Source organism: Octopus bimaculoides, chromosome 18 (assembly GCF_046866305.1).
Source record: "Octopus bimaculoides isolate indiv1 chromosome 18, ASM4686630v1, whole genome shotgun sequence".
Taxonomy (NCBI): Eukaryota; Metazoa; Mollusca; class Cephalopoda; order Octopoda; family Octopodidae; genus Octopus; species Octopus bimaculoides.
This window is the reverse complement of record NC_142945.1, coordinates 15,614,837-15,638,156: the sequence shown is the minus strand read 5'-3', so window position 1 is coordinate 15,638,156 and position 23,320 is coordinate 15,614,837. Positions and strand designations below refer to the sequence as shown.

General features: G+C 35.8%; 1 protein-coding gene across 1 annotated transcript in view; it reads left to right on the top strand.

The window, feature by feature from the left end:
• Nucleotides 1-23,320, top strand: part of LOC106873302 (ubiquitin carboxyl-terminal hydrolase 8) — a 51,739-nt gene that overhangs the window by 18,691 nt on the left and 9,728 nt on the right. Inside the window, exons 8-16 of the mRNA XM_089365831.1 lie at nt 426-570; nt 6,122-6,665; nt 8,714-8,810; nt 12,419-12,713; nt 15,477-15,638; nt 16,787-16,943; nt 17,154-17,241; nt 18,172-18,302; nt 22,048-22,153. Of these exons, the coding sequence (XP_089221957.1) occupies nt 426-570; nt 6,122-6,665; nt 8,714-8,810; nt 12,419-12,713; nt 15,477-15,638; nt 16,787-16,943; nt 17,154-17,241; nt 18,172-18,302; nt 22,048-22,153 (1,725 nt within the window). The remainder of the gene's footprint in view (nt 1-425; nt 571-6,121; nt 6,666-8,713; nt 8,811-12,418; nt 12,714-15,476; nt 15,639-16,786; nt 16,944-17,153; nt 17,242-18,171; nt 18,303-22,047; nt 22,154-23,320) is intronic.

Below are 23,320 nucleotides of genomic sequence, written 5' to 3'. Positions count from 1 at the left end.
AAACATAAAAATGAACAAGCTTTTGACGGTTTTATAGATATTTAAAAATTATGATGCTATAATGCTAGGTGTTTTCATTGTTTTGTCCAACTCCTGTATATATGTGTGTATGTGTGTGTGTTTATTGACAACCAGGGCTGGTATGTTTACATCCCTGTAACAAAGTATATCCAAACTACAAGCTACGTGGTTGTAACATAAACTCCTTAATACCACCATTATCTCTCTAGACATACTATTAGTGGTGCACATTTAATTAGAATATGTGGTTGGGAGAAGACTAGACTGTTATGATGGAAATGTTCTCATGAAAAACCATTAAAAAAAATATGTAAAACCTGAAATCTTCACATTGTTGGTGTTGATTAAAATTTTTTTCACTACATGTCTTTTTTGATAATTTCATTTTTTTTCTTTAAATTCAGTACGACAGCTCAACGATACTTGCCAACCAGCCACTTATCCTTGAAGGGGGCTATGAACAATGGATGTTGCACTACCCTCAGATGTCTACAAATCCGATAGCTTTTGAAAAACCTTCTGTTGATGTAGGCTGTTCAAGTCCATCTTGTAAGTAACACTTTAAAATCTTACTGGATAATCTCTTTTATATTTCTGCTATATACAACTGAGTTGAGAATAATAATTACATTTGATGTGCACTTGGTTTACCTGTACATGGTGGTGATGGTGGCCATGGTGGTGGCAGTGGCAGCAGTTAGCTTGATATCCTTTTGAGCTGTATCTAGGACCACACTATCCCATCTGTTCTTCCTTCTTTAAAATGAGGGGGATTTGGGTGTTATTTCTAGCAAATTAAGTAACTATTCAGAGCCTCCTTCATTAACTGTCCTTAAAGTTTATTTGTTCTTGGCAAATTGCCTTTTATTTTCCTTTCCTTACTTTTATCATTGTTGAATGGTGCATAGTTACTCTTCTATCATAGACACCACTAAGCATTGATTACATATTGGGATTCAATATAACATACAATGAAGTGGTTTCCTATTGATTTTTCAAGATTCCCCCAAGAGAATTTGAGCCCAGCACTGCAAGCCACATGTAAAACTCATCAGTTGTATAATGGCTATTCTACTCTTCTTTGCAGTGAGCTGTTGCAACCACTTTTATAACCTCTCTACAACTTTCAGGAAGTGAGTGTCTTTGCCAGAAGCACAGTGCACTTGTTGTTAGTGGGGGGTGCATATTTTCAAATATTTCACACCATTTCAAATTCCACTTCTATTTTACTTTAATGGTAATAATGTAATACAGTAGGTTGAAAAGGTGCATGGCTTAGTGGCTAAGGATATTCAGTTCATGATTGTAATGTTGTGAGTTCAATTCCTGGTGGTACGTTGTGTCCTTGGGTGCAAAACTTTATTTTTCGTTGCTCTAGTTCATTCAGCTGGTAAAAATAGGTTTCAGCTTATAGTTCAAAGGATCAGCCTTGTCACATTCTGTGTCCTACTAAATCTCTTTGAGAACTCTGTTAAGGGTACACATGCCTGTGGAGTGCTCAGCCACCTACACATTAATTTCATGAGCAGGCTGTTCCATTGATTGGATCAACTGGAACAATCATCGTCACAACTGACAGAGTGCTAGTTTGAAAACCAATGGCCCAGCATAAGGTAGAACATTAGTTGAGCCTACATCATCATCATCATCATCATCATCCTCATCATTGTTTTACATCCACATTCTGCATTAATAATGAGTGAGTCAGCACAATCTAAGTCAGTTCTTATTCAGAGTTATTACCCTCCCAGACATTCCACTTTTGTCTTGGATTCTATGGTTGGATGGTCTTTCTATCACCAATCACTTTATAGAGTGTATTGGTAAGTGTTTGAGAAAGTGCAATCGAGTAAGAAAGAGAGACTAGAAGATGGGGAAATAAAGAAGCTGATAAAGACCAGTAACATAGGGAACAATTTGGTAGTTTCTAGAAGATAACCTACTAAAAGCTACTCACCGTATTCTGTAGCAGGAGCAAGGTTCCAACTTACTTCAAATCGAACATGGTGGTGGGATACTGTTGTGGTTAGAGGCATAAAAGCTAAAAAAACAGGTCCAGAAAGAATGGAAGGAATTAGGAAGCAAAGAGCATTATCATGTCAATAGAAGAGCTGCTAAGATGACAAGTTAACATGGCACAGTGAGATCTGAAAGAAGGAGGTTGGCCAGTATTTAGTGCAATGAGGGTAAGGAGTTAGAGATGTTCTAGACAGTAAGGCAGAGTATCAGAGTGAACCAAGATATTGTTGGGGGAAAGTGTGTTTGACATATAGTTGTGTACTACTTTCACTAATGCTGAGAAGAGGCAAGCTTCCAGAGGTTATCACAAAAGACTGTTAAATGGGGAAAATGTATTGGAATAAAAGGAGCTACCCAGTATGTGCCCAAATAAAGGGACCAGCTGGTGAGGTAGGACAGTTATAGAGTCAAAATGGCCATTAAGGATATGAAGTTGGAGAAAGCAGCTGGTCCATTGGTTTGGTATAGTAGCTGAGATGTTGGAAAATATCTGACAAAATAGACCTTAAGTCAGTCACCTGTATAGTCAACTAAACAATTACATATTATTGTCATCTGCTTCAAGAGTAAACAAGAGGCTCTGGAAAGAAGCAAGTACAGAGGTATCGAACTGATGGACAAAATTATGAAAGTGTGAACCACAATGGATTACAAAAAAAAAAATCTGCTTAAATGAGATGCAGTTTAGATCATATGCATTAGACCACTGATGCCCTCTTCATAGTATACCAGCTGTAAGTTCCTAGCTAAGAACAAACCTCTCTACCTAGCACCTGTTGTTCTGGAGAAGGCCTTTGAGGGAATATAACAATCTATAGTCTGGTGGTTTATAAGGGTAAATGAATGTTTGGTGGGAGCAGTGCAATATAGTCAGCATGAAGAATTTAGGGTGCAATTAGGTCTCTATCAAAGCTTGGGTTTCAGCACCACTCCCATCATCATCATCATCATCGTTACCACCACCACCACCACCATCATCAACATTGTTTTAATGCTCACTTTTCCATGCATGGGTGAGACAGTATGTTGAAGTAGATTTTCTATAGTAAGATACCCTTCTGGTCACAAACCGTCACCTGTTTGCAAGTTAAGTAAATATTTCCACATGGCCAGATATCTTTTTTTAGAATATTGGAAATGAACGACACTGCTTGTATGACTGACTCTCATTTACAACTATCACATGATGTCAAAACAAAGAGACACAAACATACATATATTCCCACTCACACATGCATACATTTATGTATGCACACACACATGCATATACCTGCATGCATGATGGTTGCTTTCAGTTTCTGTCTACCAAATCTACTCACAAGGCTTTTGCTGATCGGGGGTTATGGTGAAAGCACTTGCCCAAGGTGTCATGCAGTGGGACTGAACCGGAAATCATGTGGATGGGAAGCAAACTTCTTACCACACGGCTACACCTGCACATATGATACACCTCTAATACACCTGCACATATAATACACATATACTACAGCTATAAGGATGACAAGCAAAGTCAACCTCAGTGGAATTTGAACTCAGAACGTAGTGGCAGATGAAATAATGCTAAGCATTTTGCCCGGTGTGCTAACGATTCTGCCAGCTCAGCACCTTATAACAACAACAATAATAATAATAATAATAATAATAATAATAATAAAAATAATAGTGATGATGATGATGATGATGACACCACTGCTACTGTTGCTGACCTATGACTAAAATGACAATAGCATGCTAATTATTGACATAACAATACCAAATGACTGTAATGTTGTGCAAAGCTAAGAAATTACATTGACCTAGCTGTTAAGGAATGTGTTTATGAGCTCATTTGTAATTGACATAACTGGAGTGATAGACAACCATTTCTGTAAAGATTATAACATAGGGGCATTCTTCCACAACGTTGTTTTGTTAATCTTAACCCTTTTGATACCAGCCTGCTTGAGACTGCTCTTGGTTTTATGGTAAAAAAAACTTTTTGTTTTAAGATTATCTAAATCAAAACCTTTCATTACAATTTCACTTTAATTCATGTTCCAAAAATCAGCTTAAGATATACACACACGCGCGCGCACACACACACACACACACACACACATGCACTTGCACACACACACACACATGCACTTGCACACACACACACACACACACACACACATACATGAGGGTCAGCTGAAAGGTTCAAAGGCTGGTATTCTCATGGAATGTGACCAAATGAGTTTTGTTTTTCAATATAGTCCCCCCTTGTGGTCCACACACTTTCATAAATGCATCAGCAAATTAGCATAATGTTCTCCATGTGGTCCTTTTGAAGATAATCAATAAACACAATACCTTTTGCATCCTAAAATACTGAGGCCTTCATCTTCTCTGCAGATGAAATGACCTTGGCTTTCTTTGGAGCAGGTGAGGAGGGCTGTTTCCACTGCATGCATTGTCCATTTGTCTCAGGTTCAAAATGATGAACCCAACATTCATCTTAGTGTAGGAAATGCTCAAAGACACCCGCTGGATCTGCCTCAAACAATGTCAGCTTTTCCCTCAATGTGATCAGCCTGGTATGCTGGGAAGCAAAGAAGTGTGGGAACTTTTCTTGTTAGGCACCAGGTGGTCTCAGGTGATGGTGTTTGTGTGCACATACCTATATTTTATATGTAGGCCTAAATATATGTATTTAGGCCTATATACACTCACATATACTCATACCCAACTTACAAAACTGTTCATATAAAGCTATATAGCCATTTACTTATGCATGTATATATGTATGTATATATGTGTGTGTATATATATATATATATATATATATATATATATATATATATATATATATATATATATATATATGTACTCCTGTGCACATATACATCCTATTTATATATAGGAGAGAAAGTTGCTTATGAGTTACCAGGGGAGCAAGACATGTACCTCCTTCACAGAAGTTGGGTGGGTGGGAGGTAACAAGGAAGATGAAACGGTTTCACACATGTGTCACTGGATAAGGTGGAGATAATAATTGTCGGAGAATTAAAAAGCTATTTAACACAAACAAAAATATGTTATTGTTTACTGCTGCTGCTGCTAATAATAATAATAATAATAATAATAATAATAATAATAATAATGCTTTGTACTATAGGCGCAAGGCCTAAAGTTTTGCGGGGGTGAGGTTTAGTTTATTACGTTGACCCCTGTGCTCAACTGGTACTAATTTTATCAACCCCAAAAGGATGAAAGGCAAAGTCAACCTTGGCGGAATTTGAATTCAGAACATAATGACAGACGGATTGTTGCTAAGCATTTTGCCCGGCAATATACTAATAATAATAGGCATGGCAATTGATGAGATGAAAGCAAATGGAGAATTAGCCAAAACGAAAGCTATTTAAAAACTAAATAAAGACCTAATTGTTGTTTATAATAAAAATATAGATGTGAGTGGTTGGCGTTAGGAAGGGCATCCAGCTGTAGAAACTCTGCCAAATTTAGATTGGAGCCTGGTGTTGCCATCCGGTTTCACCAGTCCTCAGTCAAATCGTCCAACCCATGCTAGCATGGAAAGCGGATGTTAAACGATGATGATGATGATGATGATGTGTGTAGAATTAGTAACTGTTGTTGTTGCTTAGCTCCAGGGCTGTACTGATGAGCAAAGCCATGGTCGAAAGCTTTCTAGCCCTGACAATCTTGTTTTTTTCTTATGTGCAGGAATCCTGGGACTACACTCTCCAATGTGTGCTTCTTTAAGACAGTGGAGTATGATTTCAGTGAGATTTGGCTGCTAATTCTAGCAAGTTGAACTCTATTGTTGGCTTGTGTGTAGAGTTAATCAATGTATATGTGTGTGCCAGACAAATAGAATAATTACACACATGCATGCACACGCACGCACACACACACACACACACACTATGTATTTGTGTTGATATTTCAAGTTATTTTTGTCATATAACATCAGTTTTTTTGAGTGACTTATTTCATTAGAGCTGATTTTCTAGGGGAGATTTTTTTCTTTCTCAAGCTTCTTTTTCTTCTTTTTTTTTTTTTGTAATAAAAATTATTTTCAAATATTTATTTCTAGTGGATTTTGATTATCCTGAATTGGATTTGTTGAAACCGGTTAGTACAACAGCTAATTTGAACAATGATGTCCCGAATAATAATTCTAAAGAATCAAAAAATAGCATTCCAAAGTTGGATGCTGCTACACCTGTAATCAATAGAGCTCTCAAACCAAAGTCTACTCAAGTTGCATCAAATGCAGCTGCAAGCTCCAACCAAATGACCCATTCTGATATTAAAAATAATAGCTATGACAGTCTGAATATTAATGTAACAGATAACAGAATGGGCAGAAAAACAGACAATCAGTCATTCAGTACAACCAGGAGTCACAATTTGGGCCTTTCAAAAGTTTTAAGTTCTATGGATAAAGAGGAAATGGCTAAGTTTAACAGAAAACAGCAGGAACTCATCTCTGAGCAACGTGTTCGCAAAGGTGATCGAAGCAGTTCTGTTGAGGAATTAAAATTGCGAGAAAAAGAAGAGAAGAACATGGCTTTGCTTTCTCAAAAACAAAAAGTGTCAGAAGATGATCATAAATCATTTCCTGTTGAACAGGATAAGTAAGTTTTTACATTTTTCTTCCTTTCTTTGTATCCTATTTTATTGTTTCTTTTCTTTTTTTTTGTTTTCTAATTTACTTTCTTTTTTTATTATTGAAGCAGTGTGTTGGGGGTATTACAATATATAGAGCAATTGACAAAATGCTTTGTATTTTACTTATGTTATAGTTATAAGTCCAAATCCTGCCAGAGATGACTTTAACTTTCGGCCTTCTAGAACTAATAGAATACAACCCAGCAATTTACTGAGGATTTAATCAACTACACTTCTCCACCAACATATTTGTGACTTTGTAACTAAGTTAGAATTTTTAGTAATATATCATTTTTTTATTTTATTTTTAGAGTTTCATTCAACCCAATAAGCTTCTAAATTTGGCTCTAATGTCATTGAATTTGCTGTGAAATATTCATGACTTGAATATTTTCATCTTTATCTGCTCTTGTAACATTCAAGTGAGTTTCCTGTTGAATGTTTAACTAATTCAAGACATCAAGAGATACCGTTGTGTGATAATTTATGAGATCTGTTTATGTATGTCTATGAAGTGTTGCAAGTATTAGTTCTTGTCATTGGCACCAGCATTAAGGCAATATCAAACCAAAGTCAGTACCTAAGATGACACAACTTTGAAATATGGCTGAATAGCAGTCTGTGGTTAAAGTAATAACCTATACGAGCTAGTTGACCTGGATTAATATTCTTCATAGAACTCTTACTGAAGTTGGGTCTTCATTGGATTTTACCACAACTACCGGTATGCTCTTTTTGTAATATTTATAAAAAATTTTTGCTATAATGCAATAAATCATTATTGTATATAACCTGTTTGTTCTATCACAGATTATAAATTTATTTGATTGCTGGTTTAATTGGAATTATCGAATATAGAACAGATTTTCAGTGTACCAGACATTTTGTAGTTTATTGAAATTCTGCCTACTTCTGTATATTTGAACCCTAGTGTCACTTTGATGGCATGCATTACTCTCTCACTCAATAGTAGTAGTAGTAGTAGTAGTAGTAGTAGTAGTAGTAGTAGTAATAATAATAATATAAAGTTGGTGGATTTGAAGAATGTCAGATGAAATGTCTTGTAGTTGTTTTGACTCTCTACATTTGAAGTTCAAATTTTTCCAGTCATTTTTGCCAATCATCCTTCCAGTGTTAATAAAAGTAAAGCACCAGTCAAATACTCTCTCCTCAAAATTGCTGGCCTTGTGCCTAAATTAGAAACAGTTATTACTATGGTGTTGTATATGTTGAAAACAGGTAGACATTAGATTAAGAGCCTTGTGGTATTTCGTTCGATGCCAGGGCCATCTGACTGGCTCCCGTACCGGTGGCACCTAAAAAGCACCATCCGAACATAGCTGATGCCAGTGCTCCCTGACTGGTTCTTATGCCAGTGGCATGTAAAAAGCACCCACTACACTCTCGGAGTGGTTGGCATTAGGAAGGGCATCCAGCTGTAGAAACATTGCCAGATCAGATTGGAACCTGGTGCAGCTGCTGGCTTTCCAGACCTCAGTCAAATCGTCCAACCCATACCAGCCTTGGTGTTGATGATGATGATGATGATGATGGTTTCTTTCTCAAATTCTGCTGGTATTGACTTTGAATTCTCTGAGAATTGCTAAGATATGTACATTGGGTCAATGTGATTGTAGGTGAAAAAATCACCAGAGAGGCGTTCCTCTATGCAGAAACCACAGGAGCTATTCAAAGGTACTGTGAGCTCTTCTGATGGTGGTTATTGTTATTGCAATGTTGGAAACCCTTCAGTATCTTCAGAAGTTATCTCAGAGCGGCCATAAACATTTCAACCTTTAGCCTGTATATTTTTCCTGAATGAGGCAGTGAAGTGAACTTTATCTTTCATTCCTCTCCAGTCAATAAATTAAAGTACCAGTCAAGTACTAGGGTTGATAGTATTGACTAGTCGCACCTCCCATCAGAAATTTCTGGCCTTGTACCAAAATCATCACCATTATCATCAAAATCATCATTGTTATTTATTTATGTCTTTTTTTTTTTTTACTTCTAGGTCGCCATCTTTGAAGGATGAAGAAAACAAAATGGTAACTGTTAGTATCCCAGAAGACAAGAATAAAATAATTGGCACCATTGAAGCACTTCCTAAGGTAATTATTTAATATGTAACTAGTGTTTGGTGATAGCAGAGAGATGTACTGAGAAGGATAGAGTTAAGTTAAACAAGAAGACCTGTCTGTCACAGCAAAAGATTGATACCAATGTCGGTGCCACATAAAAAGTACTCATGCTGATGCCATGTTGAAAGTACTGGTGCTAGTGCTGCATAAAAAGCACCTAGTACACTCTGTAAAGTGGTTGGTGTTAGGAAGGGCATCCAGCCGTAGAAACTCTGCCAGAACAGACAATGGTGCCTGGTGTGGTCCCTGGCTTTATCTGCTCCAGTCAAACTGTCCAACTCATGCCAGCATGGAAAATGGACATTAAATGATGATGATGATGAATTCTGAGTACTTTGAAAATAAGAAACATTGCACCCAAGTCATCTACATATAGAGATATATATTCTTTTACTTGTTTCAGTCATTTGACTGTGGCCATGCTGGAGCACCATCTTGAAAGTTTTAGTTGAACAAATTGACCCCCAGGCTTATTTTTTAAGTCTAGTTCTTATTGTATCAGTCTCTTTTGCCGAACTACTAACTTACAGGAATGCAAACACTAACACCGGTTGTCAAGCAGTGATGGAGGACAAGCACAGACACACGAACACACACACACACTCACACACACGCACACACACATGCACACACACACACACACACACACCAATCTCCGTCTAACAAATCCACTCACATGGCTTTGGTTATCCCGAGGCTGTAGTAGAAGACACTTTGCCCAAAGTACCACATAGTGGGACTGAACTCAGAACCATGTGACTGGGAAGCAAGCTTCTTACCACACTGAGCCACAGTTTTTAAAGAAGGTAGGATCTGATTTCAGAGAAATTTGGCTGCTATTTCTATCCAGTTGATCAACCACATACATACTTCCCTGCTTGGCTTGTGATTACTGAATTAAAAATCTAATGAGAAAAGTAAAGTTTTTTTTTTCATTCCAGAAAACTAATATGCTCACTCACAAACTTAACTCCTCCCAAGTTTAACTCTGCTCTGTGGCATTGTCACAGTTCTATAAAATAATTTTGAGCGGCAGTTTCCCTACTCAGTTATTCAATTTCATGCCATTAATTTGAAACTTTATCACTTTCTTGTTGTCGTCGGCATCATTGTAGTAGTAGTAGTAGTAAATTAAATTAAAATTTTCATTAACGATCTAGAAATCCTCCTGGGAGCCTCAAAATTTGCTGTTGGTTGTATCTTGCCTGTACATTAAACTGACTGATGACTGGCTTTTTCTTATCAGCATAAAGTATATTTTATATTATCTTGATTTTGTGACTAATCCTTTTAGCACTTGAATCTTTTTTTTTTTTTTTGCTTTATCTTAACGTTATACCTCATTATTACACCTGAATAGTATTATTTATTACTATTACTATTATTCTTCAGGTTTTGCATGTGACTTTCGTGTAACTTCATTGTTTATATAAAAAAACTGCAGGATGTACGTGTAAATTTATTTACACTTGAATCTGAATGTTGTGGCTAAAATTCTAACCTTTTCAAAGAGAAGAATGATAGATTTGATCATTTCTACAAGTGGTGCAACAACAGTTAAATCAAGAAATACAGGTGATCAGGTTGTGTGTTATAATGTAATGCAGTTTTGCGTTTTGTTGTTAATGAAACACAGGTGAATGTTATTTCTATGGCTGTGATTATAATATCCTGTACTTCTCTTTGGTTTAATGCCTGCTCTGATAAAATTCACTTGATGCTGAGTTGAACTCTTTTATCATTTGTTAAATTGGGTTATTTAAAAGTCAGTAAGTACAGTGTTGGTCTTCAATTTTTTGATATTATCAAATATTGCCATTATCATTTTATGATTATTGTTTTGTAGTTTATCATTATAAATATTTTTATCATCACCAATCAAGCATGGAGCTGATGGAGTCATATATTTTACTTAACTATTATGATTGCTTTTCCATATACATGTTTGCGTACACACACACATCTATATGTCTGTCTGTCTGTATACATAGATATACGTGTGTTTACATGCAGGCATGTGCATATATATATTGTATGTGTGTGTGTGCTTATATATATATAAGGCAAATAAGAAAATGGAGAGGATAAACAATCGACAAACATCAATAATATCTATTTATTAATTGATTACAAACATATGTGTGATTCAAGTAAACAGACGAAATAAGTCAATAAATATGTAAACAGATATATATATATAGAAATAAATGAATAATAGATGAGCGTATAAATACTAAACTCTTACAGCCGTTTCTACCATGGGGCAGCCAAATCTTCCAAGTTATCCTCATCATGTCAGTGATATACAGGGAGGAACAAACATTGAACAGGGATATATATATATATATGTATTCATATAAAGTGATATATATATATATATATATATGTATTCATATAAAGTGATATATATATATATATATATATGTATTCATATATATATGTATTTATATATATATATATATATATATATATATATATATATATATATGAAGCCACCATGCTGCACTGGATGTGCAATGTCATTCTGCATGTATGACAGAGTGTAAGTGTTTTAAGAGAGAAATTGGGTATAAGAGGCATCAAACGTAGTGTGCAAGAGAGAAGACTATACTGGTATGGTCATGTGATGCATACGGATAAGGACTGCTGTGTAAAGAAGTGTCCATCTCTAATTGTGGAGGGAACCTGTGGAAGGGGTAGCCCCAGGAAAACGTGGGACAAGGTGTTGAAATATGATCTTTGGTTGTTGTGCCCCATGGCAGTAATGACAGGTGACTGAGACTTCTGGTGATTTGCTGTTCTTGAGAAGACATATCAAGCTAAGTGAATTGTAATCATAGCCAGTGCCAGTGACTCGTATAAAAACAACGCAGTGATCAGATTTCCTCACATTTTCCTTAATATTCTTCTTCTGGTTTTATTCCATTTGGATCATTTAGCACTTCTTAACCGAACTGTCATCTTCCATGTGCATCACATGTTCACACCAGTGTAGTCTTCCTTTTTACACGCAACACCTGATTTCTCTTCTCCCCAGTTTTTCTCTCAGTCTATTCACAGTCTGTTTTTCGTACACATCTGATGGATCATACTCACTTGATTTCATTTTTGTCCTTGCACATCCCCCTCATTCGGTGTCCCTCTTTTGCTACCATGCAACAACAATGCACTTCTTACACAATTTTTACTCTGGTATTAACAACTTATGAGAAACTTCCCATGTATACATATCGACAGGAGATGTGGGTTTATGTCACACAGGCAGCCTTTGACATTTTCTATCCAAAAGGTTTTACAACGCAATATTTACATGCTATGATATATAGCTCTGTATATGCTTCAAGATCCAGTTCCAAAAAAATATATGCATAAACATAGTAAGTGCTTGCAGATACATACATGCATAGATGCATAAACATATGCATAAATGTGTACATACACATGCACAGACAAGCCTTCATTAAGTATTAATTTTCTACAAAGTCCATTAAAAAAAAAATTAGAGAACTAAGAATTTAATCAAGTAAATTTAACTGCTGCCAATAGATCTTGTCACTCTTTTACTTTTACATTACAAGACTGATGGTCCTTCCTATGCCAACCTGGTTTACAACAAACCACTGCCCAGCAAACCTCCAAGCAGTATTAAAAGTAACAAAGAGATTCTCGGTGATTCAATGAAGAAAGATAGATACCAGGTGGAGAAGGCTAAAACTGACCAAATTCAGAAAGAGAAAAATAAAGATGAATCAGGCTCTCCAGTGTTACTTAAAGCCAAAGTTAATGGTCAGCATCTTAATGAAACCCCTGAAAAACTTTCAATGGAACAAAAGGCCTTAAAAGAGGCTGAGGAAAAAGTTAAACGAATGAAAGGTAAGATCTATTTTCCCACTACTTACTCTCTTTTACTCTTTTACTTGCTTCAGTCATTTGCCTGTGGCCATGCTGGAGCACTGCCTTTAGTCAAGCAAGTCGACCCCAGGACTTATTCTTTGTAAGCCTAGTACTTATTTGATCGGTCTCCTTTGCTGAACTGCTATGTTACGGGGACGTAAACACACCAGCATCAGTTGTCAAGCGAAGTTGTGGGGTGGGGACAAACACAGACACACAAACATATACACACACATACATATATACATATACATATATACGACGGGCTTCTTTCAGTTTCCGTCTACCAAATCCACTCACAAGGCTTTGGTCGGCCTGAGGCTATAGTAGAAGACACTTGCCCAAGGTGCCATGCAGTGGGACTGAACCCGGAACCATGTGGTTGGTAAGCAAGCTACTTCCCACACAGCCACTCCTACGCCTATAGGAGTGGCTTCTTTATTTTATTTTATTTTTTACTTTCATTAGCTTTGTTATTTATGCTCAGGTCAGTTTTGAACCAGCAGACCCATGATTAAAAGCATTCTATCCATGATCATCCCATTTAAAAAAAAAAAAATTAATTTTAGGCTACTCAAAATATTCTTTAAATTAATTTGTGCTTTTAATGTTTATTTTTCTTCAATTAATAGCTTTATGTCAAATTTATTATTTATATTGGCCGTTGCCAGTACCGCCTGACTGGCCTTCGTGCCGGTGGCACATAAAAGCACCCACTACACTCTCTGAGTGGTTGGCGTTAGGAAGGGCATCCAGCTGTAGAAACTCTGCCAAATCAGACTGGAGCCTGGTGTAGCCATGATGATGATGATGATGATATTACTCAGTGCGTCTTTTATTTTTATGAGTAAGATGTGATTTGAAGGAAATTTGGTTGTTCTTTTTTAGCTGGTGAAAAACCACATAAAAGCTTCTTCATTAGTTTCTTCGTTTATTTTATCTTAATGAAATGTATGATAAGTTCCATTTATCGAGTATGTGAGTCCTGTGTTTAACCCTTTAGCATTCAGATTATTCTGTTCAATGAAATCCTTATTTGTTCACATTGTTTTGAATTAATCATTCCATTATCTCATAGCTTTGAAATTTTGACGATGTGATTGTTTATTTTTAGAGCGACAGTTTAGAATAGGTGGAAGAGGCTGGATCTAGTCAGTTTGAACTTAAAACTGGTAGAACATTTGGCCCAGATATCACCAGTTTAAATGCTAAAGGGTTAAGGTCTGAAAGATTTACTCTGCTGAAAACCTACAATTTTTGCTGACTGAATTTATTATAATAGACAAACGATTTGTGGAAATGGTTTAACATTTGCAGAAATGTTGAGCAATAAAATAATAGCAGTACTGATCTCTTTCAGTAGAAACAAGGACTGTACTTTGCTTGAGAGAAAGCTTAGATTATAGTGAAAGTAAATGTGGTTCCCAGACTTGATATCAGTAAACTAAGATAAACTTCAAATTAAGTTTTTTTTTTTTTTATGAATTCATTTGGTTCATATTTACTTGTGTCAGATAGTAAGTCTAAATTTATTATTTTCGTACAATAAAAGAGAGAGAAGTTGATGGGGAGTGGGGTGACTTTTATTTATTCATTTGTCTTTTTTTTTTGTTTTGTATCCTTATTATATGTAGAAGTGCAATGGCCCAGTGGTTAGGACAGCGGACTCGCGGTCATAGAATCGCGGTTTCGATTCCCAGACCAGGCGTTGTGAGTGTTTTTTTGAGCAAAAACACCTAAAGCTCCACAAGGCTCAGGCAGGGGATGGTGGCGAACCCTGCTGTACTCTTCCACCACAACTTTCTCTCACTCTTACTTCCTGTTTCTGTTGTGCCTGGAATTCAAAGGGTCAGCCTTGTCACACTGTGTCACACTGAATATCCCCGAGAACTACGTTAAGGGAACACGTGTCGGTGGAGTGCTCAGCCACTTGCACATTAATTTCACGAGCAGGTTGTTCCGTTGATCGGATCAACTGGAACCCTCGACGTCGTAAGCGACGGAGTGCCAACAACAACAAGATCCTTATTGATATGAGGTACATGGATTTAATTGTTAATCCTGATATAATTTTATTATCATATTTCATAGGTATAAGTCATAATTTTATATATTCAGGATACACTTTTCTGCCATATATACTTATGGATTTTAGAATCAAGTATTTTTAACTGAATGCATTATCAATGCCAAACAGGTATATCCTGTGTAGTAGACTATGCTACATATTGTGAAGTATTATTTGCAATGTGGTGATCTTTGTATATTTAATGTATTATAACATTAACTTTCATGCAGCTCGTATTTTTCATCATGTGCTCAAGGAATACAAGGGGGTGCTGAAAAGTTCCTGGCTTTAGGTAAAAGAAAATACAGGAAGATCAGTTAATTATGATTTTATACAACATGTTCCCCTCTCAGATTCACACATTTATTGCAGTGGTCCTTCAGTTTTTCTAAGCCCTGTAAAAGAACTCAGAAGGCTGGGCCTCCAACTAGGTTTTGGTGATACCCTTAAGGCCAAGAACTTTTCAGCACCCCCTCATATTCCTAGGGATAGCAGATCACTGATTCACATTGTGATGTTGTATAATTAAGAACAGATCATTGATTTATGGACCAGCTCTTTTATTTTGGAACCCTGTCTGTGTTGAATTGATTGCTAAAATGTGAACAAGTTGCTGTTTACAATGAATTTTCTCAAGTTATTGATTGAAAACTTCTAAATTTCTATTTGTGCAGAAGGTAGTAAATCAAAATTAATTCCATCACCAACATTGCCTCTTAACTGGGAGAAACGCCTAGACTCAACTACAAACAGATTTTACTACATCCATCCTCCTTCAGGTAAAAACCAATGGAACCCTCCACAAATAAATTTAGGACAAGGTTCAGAAACTCTAGGTCAGTATACTTCATATTTCTTGGTCTTAGTTTATTTTTTTCACATTTACTCTTCCTATTATGTATGTACTGTTATATTACAGACAAACTGAATTTTTTTTTTTACAATATTTACTCCAAACAATAGGATGTTAAGTTGGCAGAAACAACAAAACATTAATCTAAATAATTTCACTTATTTAATTTCATGCTTTAAAATTATAAACTTAAATCCAGACAAGACTGATTTTAATCTGTATCTCTTTGAGTCAAATAAAATAAGTTTCATTTATGTTCTGGGGTTAATTTAATTTGTTATAGACCTGACCAACAAACTAGTTTTTTAAATAAGGAAAGTAAACTATTTATGTCTCTGAATATTACTGGAGATGGCTGATGTTATATAGTGTTGAAGTGATCACTTTACTTTGTATAGTATAGTGCTTCAGTATTAAGAGATTAAATTGTGCTGGTGTTTGCTTTGCCTTTCATCATTACAATAATCAAGATAACTCTACAAATTCTTTATAAAAGTTAGTTTTGTTTTTAATCAAGAATAACAAAGATTTTCCCAAGTACCAGCAACAAAATTTCTCTCTCAACCTTTCTAAGTTTGCTATATGCTTCTTATATGCTTTGTTCACCAAAAGCTGTGCAATAAGTGTAATGATAAATATGATAAGAAGAGTCAATATATTTTAGAATATTTTTGAATTACAAACACATACAGAGAAAGAAAAAGAGAGAGAGAGAGTTGGCCAGAAGTCATCAGTATTGTTTAGTACTTGGTGTGAAACCGATGGTAACGTTCTGGCCAGTCATATGCTGTATCCTTAATATACTGCCCGATGATATAAATATGTATTAATATTCCATTTTTACATGAAAGCAGTAAAAAAATGTTTCTGTTGATATATAAATGAAGTAGAAGGCAAACTATTTTCTTAACTGAACAGCTTGAAGAATTTCTAACTACATTTCCCAAGTTGCTGCAGATTTCACCAACTGTGTAAAACTAAAACTTTGATTGTGTTCAAAAGTTAGAATGAAGAAGTTTATTTTTTAAAATCTAATTAATTTTAAGGTTTATTTTTTATTCATTTTCTCTTAACTTATTTTAATTATTCATGGCCAATTGTTCAGTTGTTTTATTCTGTCTGTAATTGCAGCAAAAGAAATGGTTTACAAAGTCAAGTTGAAAGATGAATCACCATTATCGAATACTGGCTTAAAACGTTCACACTCATCCCCAGATATTTCACAGCTTATTGAAAATGATGGGAAAAGTAAACCTAAACCTATTGTTGATCGATCCACTAAACCAAAGTAAGGGTCCTAATTTGTTCTGTTTTATTATAAAGTTTTTGTTGCAATTTAAAATTTCTCTTCTGATTAACATTCACTCTCTCTCTCTCATTTTTTTTTGTATATCTCTTTTTTTATTTTCTCTCTCTCTCTTATACTCTCATTTTTGTTTGATGTTGAATTTCGATGCTGGCTGCTCTAAGACATATTTCTCTATTTTATGCATTCAAGTTTTGGAGGAAACCGTGTAGCTCTTCACAGTAAACCGAACCCCAATCAGGTGCGAGTCAGGAACTTGAATCCAGTGTTTGGCAATGTGGTAAGTGTTTTTCTATCAATTTAAATTATGTTATCAAATCATATGCATGCAATAAGATTCAACTCGAAAAAGAATGAAACTCTATATTATATCTTAAATAGGTTTCTAAGTACATTACTAAGTACATTACTACTGTACATAATTAATTACCTACATGCAGTTAGAATTCATTCTGTTTTCCACAAGCAAAATAATGCCATATTAAAAGCCTTTTTAATACCAAGCTGATGTCATTTATGGTGTAAACATGTAGTGTAAGCATTCAAACATCGCCATTCTTTAGCCAAATCCTGTTGCATTTCACATGGAATTTTTGGCCTCCAAAGTAGATTTGGTGTATAAGTCAACCTGTCTTTTTTGGCTGTGAATTTTGGTCTGAAAAATTTGACTTATCGGAAAATACAGTATTCATATGTAAGTTGAAATAGCCATCAAAATCTCATAACATGAATGGTCTCTTGAGATTTCAGTATATATTGTTACCTCCATCAGTCTACATGTGTGCAAGCCTGGACCAGAATATTAGCAGAAAACTGGCAATTTTACATGCCATGCAAACCACCCCTCTCCATGACACCAATGTTTATCCAATGGGAAGACCACTGACTTGGTCTGATATTTCAGCTGTGATTGTCATTTCTTGCATGTCAGACAACCCTCATTAGCTCACACAGCAAGTAGAGTAAATGAGGAGAGAGAGAGAGAGAGAGAGAGAGAGATAGAGAGAGAGAGAGAAAAGACTTGATAAAGAGATGCTCAACAGTCTTTAAATCAGTAATCCTCTTACAAATAGATCAATAAGTCTAGTTACCTTGTTTAGATACTTTGAGACATTCATTTCGTTATTTCAATTTTGGGTTTGGAAAACAAGTCAAAAGAGACTAATTGTTAATTTTTAAAAAAATTGTTTCTATTTTAATTTTTTTTCAGTCTCATGGACTTACAGGTTTGAAGAATATTGGTAATACCTGCTACATGAACTCAATAATACAATGTTTAAATAACACAAATGCTTTACTCAGATACTTTCTGCAAGACTCATACCTCGATCATGTAAATAGGTCAGCTTCTTTCTTTCATTATGCCAATGTTTTTTTTTTTATAACTATTTGACATTATGTATAGGACATGATAGCACCTCCCTAAAGCTTTTTATTCTCCCACTTCAGACTTTGCTTGAGATAGCCGTGTAAAGTTGGTGTGGTTTTACTCTGTTAGCATTCTTCTGGGTTTGTAGTTGGAGAGAAAACATAAAAGAGCCTACAGGAATTTGGTTGTGGGAAGAAGAAACAAACAGAGAAAGAGTCCAACTCGTGTAGATATACAACCAGCATTGACAATAAACTGGTAACAGCATTCTGAAGCTTCATCCAGTAGTGAATTGAAAATGGGTGAATGAAATGTGACAAACAGTTAACTTGACGGGAAGCAACTGAAATGAATATAATTAAGTTGAGGTTGTAGAAAGTTTTTAAAAAATTCAAAAGAACAAAGACTGGTGAAAGTGTTTGTGGGAAAATGGAGGAAGAATTACTTATGTTGGGTCAATATTTGATCAGCTCAGTATAAACTAGGCCTGGTAGGTGAATAGAATGTTTTTTTTTTTTTGTATTTGGACTACACAGATGTGCATATTGTGTACACTGTTCCAAATGAATAATAGCTATTGTTGTTTAGCCTCTATGTCAATCTTAATCACATAGACCTCATTAAAGAATTTATAGCCATGATTTTCCTGTCTTTTATTCAGGCATAATGCATCTAGGTCTACATTTATCCAATTTGTTCTTTTGAGCGCGATCGTTTCCAGCTTTGCCTTACTGGCACTTGTGCCGGTGGCATGTTAACAAAACATTGGACTGACTCCTGTGCAGGTGGCACTTAAAAAAACACCATTTGAGCATGGCCGTTGCCAGTACCGCCGGACTGGTCCTCGTGCCGGTGGCACGTAAAAAGCACCCACTACACTCTCGGAGTGGTTGGCATTAGGAAGGGCACCCAGCTGTAGAAACTCTGCCAGATCAGATTGGAGTCTGGTGTAGCCATCTGGTTCGCCAGTCCCCAGTCAAATTGTCCAACTCATGCTAGCATGGAAAGCAGACGTTAAACGACGACGATGATGATGATGACAAAATGCTTAGCAGCATTTCTTTTGCCTTTACACTCTGAGTTCAAATTCTGCCAAGGTCAACTTTGCCTTTCATTGTTTTTAGTTTGATGTAATAAAGTTTCAGTCTAATACCGGGACCAATGTAATCAACTACCCTCTCCTGCTAAATTTCAAGCCTTGTGCCTATCTATAGTAGAAAGGATTTTTCAAGAAGATAAAGTGTGATCTCAAGGAAATTTCGCTGCTATTTCTAGCAGGTCAAGCAATCACATACATGCTTGCTCTTTGTCTGTGAGAATCTTATAGTCTTGGGTGTATTTCTGTTTTTATTCTGTTAGCAGCCGGTCAGAACTAAAGTATTTCATGTCTTTAATAAGGAATGCCAACCTTTGTGATACAATTCTGTTCACCACGACATGCAATTAGAGATTGTTAGGACCTAGCATTGATGGTTTACCAGCTTTGCTCTTAAGCAGTGTACAGTAATGTTCATGAGATTAACAGAAATAATCACTGGCTTTGTTTTGACTTGTACAAGGATTAACTAACTAAAACTATAACTAACTCTTATGTAAATACTAATCTATTCTAATTGTGGATTAATTAAATATATAGTTGTTGTTGTTATTTGACCCTGTTGGAAAAAATCTAAATCTATGATAAAAGGGTATTCCAGATGTGAACACATCATTTTCTGTATACCATGGACAACATTGTGCAATGTATCCCTCTTTTTTTTTTTTCAAGATGGTAGGGTTTGATTTGAGAGATGCCTGGTTACTGTTTCTAGCAAGTTGGACGCCTGCATAGGAGCCCTCTTGTTAGTTTGTTTTGATTAATATATTTGTCACAGGTAGTGGTTTTGGAGATAAAAATTACATGCTACTAATACAAAATTTAGGAGCCAAAGTTTTGTAATTAGCATTTTGTTGTGCTCACAGATATAGCACACTACACTTCTTGCATTACCCCTCTTTGTAGACTTTGAAAGAAAAATATATTTTATTCATGCAGTGTACTAAAAACATTAACCAACTACCCAGGTGTGTGTGTATTGAGTTTAGATATATCAGATATTTTACAAATGTTATTCCAAAATAATATTCCCCTCGTTGAACTACCTGTGCAGATTTTCCACTAGTTTGTGTGTATTTGTGTGTGTGTGTGTGTGTGTGCATCTTTTTGTTAGTTTTTTTGTCGATTTTCCCATACTAGAATGAATTAAATATAGTTGTGTGGTGAAGAAATTCAGTTCCCAACCACATCGTTTGGGGGTTCAGTTTCATTGTGTGGCACCTTGAGCAAATGTCTCCTAGTATAATCCTAGGCACATGTGTGTGTGTGTAAGGCTGTATCTCCTTCTTTTGACATCTCATGACAGTTGTAGATGATAGTCGCTGCTATACAATCAGTGTCATCCATTTCCAATATCCTGCATGTGTGAGTGTGTGTATATATATATATATATATATATGTGTGTAAAGAATAAAAAGTTTAGAAAGGTATAACAATGCACTATAGAACAAAAAATGAACTATATACCTGTTGTAACTTGGTTATCTATAGTCCGATGATATTTCGGAATTAGAATTCTTTCTTCAGATCTTATTTGTTGGAGTCTCTATAGTGCATTGTTATACCTTTCTAAACTTTTTATTCTTTACAAACAATACACAATGCTTCGAGCGAACTACAATACACTCTTATATATATATATATATATATATATATATATATATATATATATATATATATATATGTATGTATATATATAGGGGCCCTAGCCATCCAATTATAGATTTTCATTAAACTTCAACTTCAATGAGCCTAGTAACAAACTGGATGCTACTTTAGTATGTTTGCAAAGTTTCACAAAAATTCGTTAATGGGTGTAGATGGCAACTTGACACAAACATACAAACAAACAGACAACTTGCTTTTATATATGTATAAGATAAGTAAGATAAGATAAAATGCTTATACGCAGAGAAAGAGAGAGAGAGAGAGAGGGAGGCTTCTTTCAGTTCCAGCAACCAAATCCATACACAAGGCTTTGGTTGTCCCAGGACTTTTGTTGAAGATACTTGCTCAAGGTGCCATCCAGTGGGAATATATTGCACTTCATTTCAGTTGATTTGATCTTAAATTGAAATATAGTGTGGATGTGAATATTGTAAAAATAAATTTTCATTCCTAAAGATGATGCTAATTGTCAAAAAATCATGATGCTATTAGCAACAACTCAGCTTAGCTACTTACACATATAATCCGTTAACATTCAGATTACTTTGTCAAGTGTAATAACGTTTATTTATTCACATTGTTTTCAGTGATGTGATTGTTTATCTTTTAGAATGACATTGTAAGATCGGCACAAGAGGCTAGATCCAGTCGGTTTGGATGTAAAACTGGGAGAATATTTTGGGCTGGATATAGTCGGTTTAAATGCTAAAGGGTTAAGACTTGATGGTCAGCTTGGGGCCATAGTAGAGGAGACTTTGCCAAGCTTCTCCCTAGTGTAATCAAACCCCAAGCCATGAGGTTAAAAAATAAATTTCACTCCTATTTATTCATTATATATATTCAACTTCCATTTATTAATGAGCTTATCTTCTATGTTACTCTAGATTATATTTATATTTATCTTATTCCAAGTGATTTGAACTTACTTTTCTGTTTTTTTTTTTTTCTTCCAGAAATAGTGTATTAGGAGATTCTGGGGAAGTTGTTGATGAATTTGCTGTTATAGTGAAGGCACTTTGGAGTGGACAGTATAAATGTATTACACCAAGAGATTTCAAGGTAATGTTGCATTGACTTGTTAAACTGTGAAGTAGTAGTAGTAGTAGTAGTAATAGTAGTAGTAGTAGTTGTAGTTACTGTTGTTCAGCTCATGTTTATGATTAAAGGTATTCCAGCTGTAAGCATCCAGTCTTGTTTTCAGACATACTGTATCTAGATTTACATTATTTTAATATGCTGGTGTAAATACTATTTTTGATATTTTGTTACAAATAGCTTTTAATACTTGTTTTTTTTTTAATATTAGAAAAATGTAATTATTATAAGATGGGAGTATATTCATTGTCCTAAATAGTACAATATAATAGTAACCCTGTCCAATTGTCTGGGTATACCTCATTCAGCTGCCATACAAACAGTGTCATTCATCTCCTATATCCTGCATAAACATGTCTGGCTAGGGAGAAGTATTACTTTGCTTGGAAACAGGTGAGAGATGATGTGAGGAAGGGTATCCAGCTGTGGAAAATGTGCCACAATAAATTCCATCCATTACATGCAAGCATGGAAAGGTGAAGATCAAAACGACAATGATGATGATATTGAAGCTCTATGCTTGGAGCTAAAGGGTCAACATATGAGAAAAGTGGTGGGAGAGAGCAGTTTCATTTTGTAGAGGAGCTACATGATACTTACATTTAATAGACAGGGAGGGGGGGGGGGGGGTGAGCAGTAGGAACTGTCAGCTGCTTGGACCAGTGGTAGTCTGGGCAGCTGACAGTGTGAACGGTAGGATTGTAGACCAGCTATTCTGGAATTCAAGAAGAGGGAGACTGGAATGGAGTGTAGGTAATAAAATGCAGTGGGATGGGGCAAATGCATGAAGGCTGTGGTAAGGAGGTTAGCGATTTGAGGAGAGGAAAGTGAGAGGGGGAGGCAAGACATTGTAAGAAGACTGCCACTGCGAAGGCGGTGAGCTGGCAGAATCGTTAGCACATCGGGTAAAATGCTTAGCGGTATTTCGCCTGCCGTTACGTTCTGAGTTCAAATTCCACCTGCCGTTACGTTCTGAGTTCAAATTCCGCCGAGGTCGACTTTGCCTTTCATCCTTTCAGGGTCGATAAATTAAGTACCAGTTACGCACTGTGGTCGATGTAATCGACTTAATCCCTTTATCTGTCCTTGTTTGTCCCCTCTATGTTTAGCCCCTTGTGGGCAGTAAAGAAA